General features: G+C 40.6%; 1 protein-coding gene across 1 annotated transcript in view; it reads right to left on the reverse strand.

Annotated features, from left to right (window-relative positions):
* The window catches only part of RALGAPA2 (Ral GTPase activating protein catalytic subunit alpha 2), a 313050-nt gene that overhangs the window by 137714 nt on the left and 162257 nt on the right, over positions 1-13079 (reverse strand). The window contains exons 25-28 of the mRNA XM_069495868.1: positions 11998-12126; positions 11101-11159; positions 6627-6735; positions 1093-1203 (exon numbers count right to left, since the gene is read on the reverse strand). Of these exons, the coding sequence (XP_069351969.1) occupies positions 1093-1203; positions 6627-6735; positions 11101-11159; positions 11998-12126 (408 nt within the window). The remainder of the gene's footprint in view (positions 1-1092; positions 1204-6626; positions 6736-11100; positions 11160-11997; positions 12127-13079) is intronic.

Consider the following 13079-nt stretch of genomic DNA (forward strand, 5'->3'; position numbering starts at 1 on the left):
AATACTTTCAAAAATAATTATGTTGGGAATGATGGTGAAAGCAGAAAAAGAGAAAAAAAGAAAAAAGAAAAAATAATTATGAAAATGCTCCCATTTAATTTTCTTATAAATTACCCCAGTTGCCACCTGCTTCCCTGGTATAACAGCACCCCTTCTATTCTCAAAAGAATTGCTATTTAGATGATACATTATATGGTCACCCTAAAACCCTACTTTACGTTTTGGAGCATTTTCTATGTCCAAAGCTCTATTTTTCCCTTAAGGTCAAAAATCGCTTTTGACTTTTGATGTGTTTCTGAAAGAACAAAGTGATCTTACCAGTGAAATCTGTCTAGCACTGAAGAGAAAATACATCAATATCACTTCTCTCTCCCTGTAAGACCTTACAGGGACAAATCAAATTCCCTCAAAGAGTTACCACGGGATGTATAAAGAATAGGACATTGTTTAAAAAGTGTAGCTATAAAAATCAGCAGGAACGGACGTGCCTTACCAGCAGACACCTAAAGGAGTGAGGGGAGCTGCTCATGTATAGGCAAAGCACCCTTGAATGTAACCGACCTCCAGCACATTGCTAAAATGATTCTTCCTGTTTCTTCTGTCCCTCTCTCCCACCAATTACCTCCACAAAGGTTATTATAGTAGTAATCTCATTACAGCTGGGTAATCGTGCTATGGCAGAAAGTGTGGTCCAGGGCTTTAGTTCGGGAGAGACTCCTGTTTTACACAACAGCCACCCCCTCCGCCCCTGCACCAAGGGCATCGTAACCAGCTGCCTACTCCTTGTTGGCACCCTCCAAATTACTCTTGATGAATGTAGCCCAATCTACAAAAGGTCTTTTTGTTGTTGTCGTGTCTGCCTTTCAAACTCCCCAAGTATAAGCCTTTGCCTGGAATACTGCTGACTTCTTTACGTAGTGCTTGAAATCACAGCTGAGAAGAACCAGTCCAACTTAATCGTAAAACGAATGACTCATGTGGCAATTTAATAGTCAGTTCTCTAACAATTATTTGAGTATCTATATTTAATCAAATATCAAATACAATAAAAAGGAAATGCTTATGTTTGAGCATTACAGAAAAAAGACTTACTTCTGCCATTTTCCGAGGCAGAGAGGTTTCAAACATCTGAAGCTTTTCCCAGTAGGAAACCAGCAACTGAAGAATATCACAAGCTACCTGAGCGACGGTTTTGTTAGAAAACTATAAAAGGAAACAAGTTTCCAAAATAAATACATAACTTAACAGGTGCATTATTCTTAAGGAAGAACAAAACAGTTATTTCTTCCTATTTCTATGTAGATTACATTCATTTGTTTTGCATTAAATTGATGAAAAATATGTCCTATTACCAGAGAGGTTACAGATAATCATACCACCATTGTATAATTGCTTCTTGTCTAGCCTAGTTGTGTTAATTCACATAACATTCTATAAAAACAAGTAGCTGGCATTTAATCATTTGGAAATTAAAACCATGTCAAATCCCTTATTCAGTTTACATAAATCACATTTTTGACAACTAGAGGAAATTAAAATGTAGTACATTATTGAGTATCCCCTGTGTGCTGAACCTTTTACAAGAATTTTAGTCATTCTCTCACTGATAAATCTTCACTGACAGCTCTGCAAGGTAGATGTTATCTTCATTTTACACATAGAGAAACAGGAATTGATCAAATGACTTTCTATCCTATGAGATAAAACTTGACTCACTATATAACATACTAAGAAATGTGTAAAACTAGAGACTATGAGAACATAACTCATGACTTATGGTACACTGAATTATTTGGAGTCTGTTTCCTGAGGCTGGTGTGTCTCAGGTTACCACTAAGGTCTTCTGGATGCTTCTACTTCTTGTGAGATGCCAAGTTAAAGGGGCAGTACCTACAAGGTCTTACTCTTTCATGCTGAGGGTGCATGAAAGGGATGAGGGGCAATCCTGCTATCCATACTTCGCTACCTAAAGCAGAGTCCCTGGTCTAGGGAAACCTCCCTCCAAGCCACATGAAACTAACCGACTTGACATATGCACCACATAAACAACACCAAAAAGCCAATGCCCAGCACCTCAGTGACAAATGCACAGAATAAGGAAAAAGGTAAGAGAAAGGTGGTTAATTTTAATTCTACAGAATAAACAGTTAACTGACTGCCCCCACTTGACAGGCACCAGGTAAACCAGGGTGGCAGTATCTGCACACAGGGGCTCTTCACCGCCTTCCTTGGCCACCCAGACCTGAGATGACCTGATCTCCACTGGCCTCTTTCCATCCCTCAGACGCTCTGGCTTGCTCCTGCCCCGAGGCCTTTGCACTTGTTCCCAGCTTTGCCGAGATACTCATTCCCCAGTTCTGCACATGGCCGGCACTGCGACATCTTTCAGATCTCCTCCATTAGGCTGCCACACCCATCCAAAGAGTGGCAGCCCACCCCGCCAGCTCTCCAGCTCCGTCCTGCTTCCCTGTTATATGTACCTCCTTCGTGGCTTTCAGGGCCATCGGAGCTGGTCTTCTGTGTTTGTTAGCTCCCTGCCTATCTTGTTCACCACTGCATCCCTAGCACGGCCCCTTGAAGGATGGTGAAGGTGAAACACTGAGGGAACGGGGGAATGTGAGTGGGTACTGAGGGCGCTGCTGCCACACTAAAGCGGTCAAGTCATAGGGCAGAAAGATAAGGCTGGCAAGGCTCTGAACTCAAAAAGCTGGAAACAGACAAGGGGGAAATGATGAGAGCTATGCCAGACAGGACAAAAAGGCTGGGAAAGGTCGTTCAGATGTAGGTGGCTGGAAGCAGGGTGGTGTTACTGACACGTAACGAGTGAGGTGGGGAATGGTGGAGATTTAAGTAAGTCATTCATCCAGCACACAGTCATGGGGTACTGACAACGTGCCAGCACTGAACCAAGAGTGGAGAATTAAAGGCAGATAAAGTCCCTACACCTGAGGAACTGACAGTCTCATGGGGGCAGGCAGGGGCCTGTTCACCTACGGATGTCCCTAACCGCCATGCCTTGTACTCCAGCCTGCGGGTTGTGCTGGTCAGACCAGTGCATGGACGGATCCCTTTGACCGCACTATGGAGGGTGGATCTGTGGGGGCGAGATTAGGGCTGGTGACCCTGGCCAAGGGGCTCAGTAACCAGCAGAGTGAGCTGTGTGAGGGATGGACTCGGGGCAGTAGGTGGGATGGAGCATGGGATGTTCAGGAGGTACAACCAGCAGGACTCGAGCCTGGAAGCCACGGTAGGGTAAGGAGGAAGAGGAGGAAAGTCAATGACATCTAGGAAGATGGGGCAGGAAGAGGGGCAGGGATGGGCAGCTCACCTGAGTCCTGGCCTAACTCACTCTGTGGCACATGGCCAACATCCTCCAGGAAGCGGCATTGAGAGCTGGTGGGGCGGTGGGTCAGAACCAACCCCTCAGCCACCGTGCACCTGCCACCCATCCGCTACCCTACCACAGATGAACACACACCTGGCCACGTGGAATTCTCCAGGCAGCAGCCCGGCTGCACCGTTCCCACCCACTGCTTGTGGCCCAAGGTGGGTTTCCATCAGTGCCCCTCAGGGAAAACCTCCCCAGCCCCTCTCACATCCACCGCACACCTGGGTCACCCTTGTGGAAGGTTTCTGAAGGGCACACAAGGCGAGGCTGGAGCTGCATGGAGCCTGTAAGGCAGGAAGCCCTTACAGGAACTGCGCTCTCTGCTGCCCACACAGCAGGCTGGGCTAGGGCTGGGCTGGGGGCGGGGTGGGGTGAGGCCCCTGCTGCCTCCTCCTCTTCCTTCATTTCATTCTTTCCCTCCTGGCAGAGCCCCAAAGCCTCCCCAAGACCCCTCTTCTCAAAGTGGTTGCTGTTCCCTTGTTTCTTGTGGTAACTCTTTCACTTCTAGTCCTGAGTTCTTCGATGTATGTGCTATGTCCTAAAGTAAAATAACCCAGCTGGCACAGCAGCCCAGGAATCAGAGGGGATGCGGGAGGGGTATCCCTAGGGACCAGGACTTAAGTTGATGAGTTTTCCTCTGTTATTAACAATGGTTAAAGGCAGACCTGCCTGGCTGCATCTCGGCCCTCTGAATTCTTAGCAGTTCGAACTGCAGCCAGTCCCTTGACCTTCCTCAATCCTCTTCTTTTTTATTTCTAAAATGAGGACAATAGTATCTATCCAGAGTGGGGGATGATTCAATGGGACAACCACACACTGTGTTGGGACAGTGCCTGACAAAGAGTTCAATATGTGGTAATTGAATTTTTTCTTGTGCCTTACATTTTGCAGATTTGTAGAAATACAAAGAAGAAATTTTATTACTCTACGATTCTATTCCTCTACTGTTATCAATTTCCATCTCTCTTCTATACTATGTAAAAAATATATCATCATGCACCACATAACAATGTTTCAGTCAATGATGGACTGCATTTATGATGGTGGTCCCATAAGATTATAATACCATACTTTTACTGTACCTTTTCTGTGTTTAGATATGTTTAGATATATGAATACTTACCGTTGAGTTACAACTGCCTACAGTATTCAGTACAATAACATGCTGTATAGGTTTGTAGCCTAGGAGCAATAGGTTGTACCATATAGCCTAGGTGTGTAGTAGGCTACACCATCTGGGTTCTTGGAAGTCCACTCTATGATGTTTGCACGATGATACAATCACCTAATGACACTTTTCTCAGGCCATATTCCCACCATTAAGCAACAAATGACCCTGTGTATGTATGTATTTGCGTGTGTGTGTGTGTGTGTGTGTGTGTATCTCCTTCATTCTAAGATGCCATCAAGTTATTAAAAGTTTTTCTAGGTAAGGGGTAGAGGTGGGGGAACCACTTACATTAACTATATACATCTAGATTTAAGAAAAGTTAAAATTTGAAAGATCTTAGAATTGAGAAAGGATATTTCAAAAATAAGTTGGTATCCACACTGATATATAATTCATATCCGACTTTTTTTCACTTTAGTAATAATATGTGAGTATTTCTCCATGGCTTTGAGAGTCAGGGGGTGTCCTGCACACCTTATCGTGCAAAACCCCAGACATGTGGCCACAGTGTCCTGGGTTTGCCCCTTGCACACTCCGCAGGGTCTCAGTCAGTTCATTTTCCTCTTCTGTGAAGTGGAGGTGGCACTGACACTTCACCTCGTGGGGCAGCTCTACGGACTGAACACACTGACAAAGGTCAGGGGTCTGCACCCTGCTCAGGCCAGAGGGAGCACTCTTATGTGAGACTGTGGTTTGGTAATTTTTCATTCCTCCTCACAGGGATCAGCAAGCATCTTCCCAGCTCCTGTGATGTAATGGGCATCCCCACCCCACCACTACCCCTGTATGTTGTAGAGGACAAACAGGGGAGGCTGAGGTGACGGGGGTGGCCAGATGGGAACTTGGGGAACAAGAGGCACCGAGTCTGTTCAGGCAGGAGCCAGATGCCAAGCCAAGGGTGGGGGCGCCACTGGCTAGTGATTTCATGAGCCAAAGCAGATAATGCACAAAGGGTGGCACAGAGGCTGTCAATGGCCTGAGGATGACTATTCTAAGTGTCAGCTGTTAACTGCTCTATTATAGCTGCATGTGTCAGGCAGCAGAGATGGGCAAGCAAGAGACTGGACACTGGTGTCAGACGGATGGCTCAGGGTCTGAACTACAGCTTGGCCACGTGGTCACTCCAGAGGCTTAAACAAATTCCTTAGCTCTCCTGCACTCCAGTTCCTCTATTGGTAAAATGGGGACACTTACCTTTGAACCGAGAACTTCCACAAACCCTCAGCACAGTGCCTGGCAGAGGCTAGGCACTCACTGATTCTGCAAGTACAAATGGCAACGCTAATTATCACCACCGTTTCTAAGCAGGAGCCAGGAAAGGACATAGCAGGATTGGGAGGAGCAGGAGCTCTGGATGAGGAAGCAGCCTGACAGTACATGTGAAAATTCAATTATGTCTTTGATGCCACATAGATCTGCTTTCAGTGCTGGTTCTGTCACCTACACTTGCCTGGGACTGGGACTGTGACCTAATTTCTCTGGGCCTTGATTTCCTCTGGTATAAAGTAGGGATTATAACATCTACTTCGCAGAGCTAACGTGAGATTAAGGAAAATATTCAGAGTTTACCATTATTCTGGCACAGTGTGAGTGCCCACTAAATGGCAGCTCTTCTTCTCATTAACAAAGAGAGGACGATGGCCTAAAAGTGCCCAAAGTTCAGCTGGATGGTGAATACTCAGCGCCTCTAACTGGAAGCTGTGGAGGCCTCTCCCAGGCCTGCTGAAGAGGCCATGGCACAAACTCCCACTTTCCATCAACAGGTGACAGGTGTCCTCTTTGCCACAGGAGCTTCTCAGCCACCAGAGGAACCCCATTTGGCTGCTAGGCTTGGTCCAGGAACACTCAGGCTACTGGCGGCCTGGCTGCATCTGCCAATGGGGAAGCAGCCATTGGTGACCCCTTCCAGAAACCTCACAGCACATTGTTATGCTCTCAGAGAAGGAATTTCAAATCACAACCTCTCAATAATGTAAGGGACAATAAAAATGGGGCTAATTCAAACTGAAACTGCTAAATGCCTGGGATATAGCTTAATGTCAAATAAACATCACAAACTGGTGATACCTTTAGAGTTACACCTATCACATTGATGGCCTCTTTCACCTGAGGATGGCTTGTACACTGCGCAAGCTCTTCACATATCCAGACCCCAAGGGAGCAAATGGCAATGCATCTTTTTAAAGAGAAGAAAAAGGAGGAAAACTCTCATGAAATTTAATATATTTTCTTGGTATTTTAAAATGACAAAATATTTCAAATCTGTTGATAAAAATTACAGATACATTAACAGAATGTCTTCTTGAGAGAAAAGACAAGGAAAGTGCAATAGGCCAGTTTTCAGAACAAATAGAAACATTGATAATGGTGCGCTACTTAAATATTTAATGAAACAAATGATATATTTTCTGTTAATCATCATAGCCCATATATCTTATTTCTGTTGAAATGAATCAGTTATTACATTTTATTTTTTCAAGATATTTTTGACAAAGAATAAAAAACATATATCTTAGAAAACTGTTGAGAATTGAGTTTGTAATTGTTTTATCTAAAATAATATGCATAACACTTAAACATAAGATAAACCCTACATTTTAAAGTATATTTGAATATAGCTTTCAAAATAGATGTCACTGTTATTTCATCTAAACAATGTGCTAGGACAAGTTATTCTTCAAAGAAAACTGACCATACCATACACATTTCTATTCTACTTTTAACTGCACAGAAATTTGGCTTTCTATACTAAAGAAAAAGGCAGAGGAAAGGAATTATCAAGAATTGCTGATGGTCTGAATGTAGGAAAAAGAAGAAATCAAGAGTTTTCCCTTTAAACCTGGGTAGATGTTGGTACCATTTGCTGAGATGAAATCTGAGGGACAATCAGGCTCTGGGGGGAGGAGGGAGTCAGAGGACAGACTCAAGCATTCAGTTATGGTTGTGTTAAGTTTGGAAATCTTAAGACATTCAAGTTGAGATGTCAAATAGGCAGTTTAGTATATAAACCTGAATATGTAAGGGGTTAACTGAAGGGGCCAAAAATAAATTGGGAATCGTTAGCAAGTAGATGGTATTTAAAGGTTGGTTAGAATGGATTAGAGTACCCAGGAAGTCACAGAGAGAGAGAGAGAGAACAGGCCCAGCCCTAAACCCTGAGGCACTCTAACAGTCAGAGAGGTTAGGTAGAGGAGAAGAGGTCAGCAAAGGAGCAGCTGCAGGGATGTAGGAGCAAAATCAGTAGGTTATTTCTAAGGAACAGGCCTTGCTCAGGAAGAGGGTAAAGAGAGACTAACTTTAGAACTGGTAAGTATGCATGTCAAAATTTCTAGGATAGCCTCTAAAAGAACTAAAAGGGAGTCTATGACTTCTTAAAGAAAATTGAAGCAATAAATAGAACATAAAAAAGAAAGAAAGAAAGAAAGAAAGAAAGAAAGAAAAGAAAAGAAAGAAAAAGAGAGAGAAGGGGGGAGGAAATGAAAGCAAGATAAAAGAGAAATGAAAGAAAGACTGAGAGGGCCTAATCAAAAGTAAAGTGTAACATAAAAGAAATACATCCAAATAGAATAGTAATTATAACAATGTTAATAAACTTATTGTCAGCTGCACAGCAGGAGGAGAACAGTGGGCAGTGAAGCTTCATCTGTATTTACAGCTCAGCCACTCCCCATCACTAGCTCCTCCTGCCCCTGTCCGTGGAAAAATTGACTTCCATGAAACTGGTCCCTGGTGCCAAAAAGGTTGGAGACTGCTGAACTAAAGCTTAAGTTAGAAAATAAAGATCAGGTTGGTGCGGTGGCTCATGCCTGTAATCCTAGAACTCTGGGAGGCTGAGGCAGGAAGACTGCTTGGGCTCAGGAGTTCCAGACCAGGCTGAGCAAGAGCAAGACCACATATCTACTAAAAATAGAGAAAAAAAAAAAAATTAGATGGGCACTGTGGCACATGCCTGTAGTCCCACCTATTCAGGAGGCTGAGGCAGAAGGATCCCTTGAGCCCAGGAATTTGATGTTGCAGTGAGCTACGATGACACCTCTGCACTCTACTTGGGGTGACAGAGTGAGACTCTGTCAATAAATAAATAAATAAATAAATAATCAGACAACTTTTGGCAAAGACATCTAAAAGAAAAGAATATAGAAAGGTTAATTTAAAAGAATGGTTAATTATGAGTACTGTCTTACAAAAAACAGCTAAATCAATATCAAAGTGGTATTTAAGATAAAAAATCATCCTTAGAAATAAAAAGTGTCGCTACATAAGTATAAAAGATTTGATTCACTATAGAGATAGGACAATTCTAAACTTCTATGCAACTAATCACATATCTTCAAGATATACAAAGTAAAATTTGACAGATGTACATGGAGAAATAGATAAATGCACCATAATAGTGGGAGATTTTTATCGTATGTCTTTCAGTAAGTGAGCAAGCTGATGAAAAATATTACACTGGATACAGAAATTTGAAACATGTGATTAAAAAATTTTAATCTAATGGACACACCTAGAACACTATGCCCAACAGTTAAAGAATAGTACATATATTTTTTTCAAGCATATATGGAACATTCCAAAAAACTGACTATGTATTGGGCTATGAACTAAATCTCAACAATGTTTTGATCTATAATGCCATTAACTAAGACATCAGTAACAAAAACATAAATAGAAATAACCATATGTTTGGAAACTAAGAAACATATTTCTAATTAACTCATGACTCAATGAAAGAATCATAATGAAAAGTAGAAAAAATTTGGAATGGAAAAATATTACATATCAAAACCTATAAAATTCAGATAAAGTATTAATAGCACCTAGAAAAAAATATAGTCTTAAATGTTCATATGAATAAAGGAGAAAGGCTGAGAATTAATATACTAAATATTCAACTTAAAAAGAAATTAGCTGAATATAAAGAAAGTATAAGAAAAAATAAAAACAAGCAGAAAGTAGAAATAGAAACAAATATAAAATAAGTTGAAAAAAGAAAAAAGTCTAATTTTTAAAAAGAATAATAAAGCTAACAAATCTGTGGCAAGACTAGTTAAAAAATCAGAGAATATACTAAAAGTGTCAGAGATTAAAAATTGGGTGTAACTATAGAAGTAAAGAGATAAAAGATAAGAGGATAATAAAGACAACTCATATGCAGTGCATTTTAAAACTTAAGTGACATGGACAAATTCCTAGAAAAGTTTGGTTCATTAAAACTGCCCTCCCCCCCAAAAAACAAAGAAACCTTAATATTCCTAAAATCATTGAAGAGAATGAGTCAGTGGTAAACCTTCTTACAAAGAAAATACCAGACCTAGACAGTTTTACCATCCAGGTCTACTAAATACACAAGAATATTAAGTTTTGCAAAATGCAAGAGTTTTGCATTTTGCAAAAACTCCTTCTGACTATAGAGAATGAAATAGTACTTCATTCATTTTTGTGAGATTATATAACCTCATAACCAAACCTAGCAAGGGCAAAATGGGGAAAGGAAATTACAAGCCATGAATATAAATACCACTTTCCCAACAAAAATATTAGCTAAGCCAGATCCAGTACCACACAAACCAAGTTGGGTTAATCCCAAAATGCAAGGTTAGTTTAATATTAGCAAACTGATAATGAATATGTAGTTTCTGATTTAACAGCACATTAGGAAATTTGGACCAAACCATCCACTAAAGGTAACCAAAAATGTTAGACAAAATACAAAAGAAAAAACTCTCAAAATCATCAAAGAGCTAACAAGATGGTGACAAGTGATGGGCTCCTGTCTTGGAATGAGCCTACAGAGGAAGCAGGGCCTGAGTCAGTTCCTAGGAGGCAGCAAGAGGCTGAGCTGGGCTTCTGGTGACCTTAGAGGGTTGGAAGGTGAGGACCAGAGACAGGTGTTCCCTTTCATCAGTGTTCCCGGCTTTTGGCTTCACACTGGGAATAGAAGCTTTTCATCAGGTAAGTGGCCCAGAAAACCTCTTATCTTGACCATAGACTGCTAGCATCCTCAGATGCCTGGCAGAAGCAACCAAAATGTTTCCAGATACTGCCAAATGTCTCCTGGGGTACAAAATCATCACTGGTTGAGAAACATTACCCTATACATACACCATTTCTATTAATTTTTGGCTTATTTTTCATTTTCTTTCTTATACACGGTGTCCCTGTACATAGGGAAAATGGGAAATTGGAGCTAAATGCACCTTTATTTACAAAATATTCGTTACAAAATTTTTCCTTCGTATGAAGACTTTTGGGACACCCTGTAGAAAATATCAGGGTTATCAGGGAATACATGCATATATTTGTAATCTTGCTTTTTCTTACACAAAAGATAGCATACTATGCATAATCTTCTGCACCTTACTATTTTCACTTCGTAATGATGCCTTTTAAAATAATTAAGGAAAGCCTGTTCCTGACATAATTCTTCCTATACTTTTTATTGTGGGTAACGTGAAAGAGTGGTTTTCAGCATTAACTGCTTATGCATGAATGTGTATCTTAAAATTCTAAAATAGTTTACCTGTTATTCAACATTTACCTTGCACATTCATTTGGTTCCTCTGTGGCATTCTTCAGCAAAATATTTATGAGGTAATGCTAAAAACACAAAATTAAGTAAAATAAAAACTTTGTGTTATAGCTGGTTTCCCACATGTTCTGACCATGTTCCAGGCAGCCAGGAGCTACTGAAGGACCAGGGAGCTCTTCTATCAGGGAGAACCTGGGGAAAGGAGAACACCGGGCTCGGAGGAGCAGCGTGACCGAGGTCTCCACAGGGCCTCCCCGGGCAATTAAGCCAGGCTAGAGAAGAGCGTTTCTGGTATACGATGAAAACTTCTCAAAGCAAATGAGACTTCCACATAGGAAAATCCTGGGTGTTTTTTTTACTTTAATTGGGTTCTATATTGCGTATTGAATTATATATTGTACTCATGTATCAGAGTTTGATTGATTCTGGGATTGTAAAATCATTTTTGTTTGCCTCAAAGTCGGCTGAGGAGAGAACAAATGCTTACTTTTATTCTCCAAGGAATAATTTAGAATTTCAAATTATTAGTAGTATTTAATCAGGCCAAAAAAGGGATTGAACATTTAGCTTATTTCAATGATTTCTTATAAATTAATTTGATGCACTAATGCAGCATAATTCATAATTAAGCTAATAGAATTATTACAAATAATTCATTACACAATTACAATCCCTAGGCGCAATAAACAGGTCTAATAAAAAACACTCAAGGAATATAGCTATAAGGTCTAACTGCACTATGCCCTGAATCTAATACATTTATAGCCCCTAAAACAGGCTTCTAAAAACACCTACTGAAACATTTAAAAGGTAGAGCAAAATTTCAGGCATAATAATGAAAGAGATAATCATACAGCTAGAATTATAAAATGCTAAACTTGAGATTCAGCCAAATATGTTATATACCTTGACATCTTCAGTCCCTGTAAGGACCTCCTTCACTTCCGGCACTGACCGCAACAGAGGGATCTCCCGGTAGGTGTTTGGAAAGCAGACAAGAGAACCGAGGATAGTGAGAGCTTCTGAACGAGGCGCCTGCACACAAAGAAGTGAAACACGCACATTTTTGTTTCTGTAAGTTAGAAACTTTAGATAAGCAACAATATGTTTTATTCTTCATGGTTTTGAGAGGGAATCTTTATAATTATTTTACCCTAGATAACAAATACCACACTATGCTGAGTTATTTTTCCCTACGTGAATATTTAAGCAAGAGATGTTTGCCTTAATGAAAAAGCAAATTTACAAGGAATGGAAAATATCACTATACTTGGACATAAACAAGTGTTATGAAAACTGGCCTGCAGATTGATTCAGAATTAGGAAGTTAAATGACTCAGTTATGACTGTTTTACATTGTTTTAGTGTTAACGTTCTCGACAAAACAGGGTAAATTATATCAACTAAGTATTATTTTTGCTGTTAAGAACAATTAAGGAAAATTTATAAGGAAGTGGTGTTGGAGATAACTATCAGAAGGTAGAGAGAAAGAGAAGACACCATCTACCAAATTTCCTGAGTGTCACCAAGAACTACTTTGCAAAATAGCATATAATGAGATACTAACTATATCACTGTATCTAGCGAGACATTCTTATTTGTCCATTATTAGAATTAGGTATATATTAAAGAAGTCATTTTACTAGATTTCAACTCAGCCAACACTTACTAGCAGCTATGACTAAGCAAGCCTGGGGGCAGGTGCCAGGATTACAAAGGTCTGTTATCCACCTACTTACCTATCTGCTGTCCATGTATCCATCTGCCTATTGACTATTATGTAATAATAATAACAGCTCTTAACACTTAAGCAGTTCCCACTCTGTGCTAGGCACTCTTCTAAGTGCTTTACAAGCATTTCCTCATAGAATCCCCACAAAAACCCAACGAATTGGATTCTATTATCATTCCATTTTCCAGTGAGAAAACTGAGGCTCAAAGAAGTTAAATAGCTTTTCAAAGTCACATAGCTCATGAGTGATGGGCCC

The sequence above is a fragment of the Eulemur rufifrons genome, chromosome 20, assembly GCF_041146395.1.
Source record: "Eulemur rufifrons isolate Redbay chromosome 20, OSU_ERuf_1, whole genome shotgun sequence".
NCBI classification, from domain to species: domain Eukaryota; kingdom Metazoa; phylum Chordata; class Mammalia; order Primates; family Lemuridae; genus Eulemur; species Eulemur rufifrons.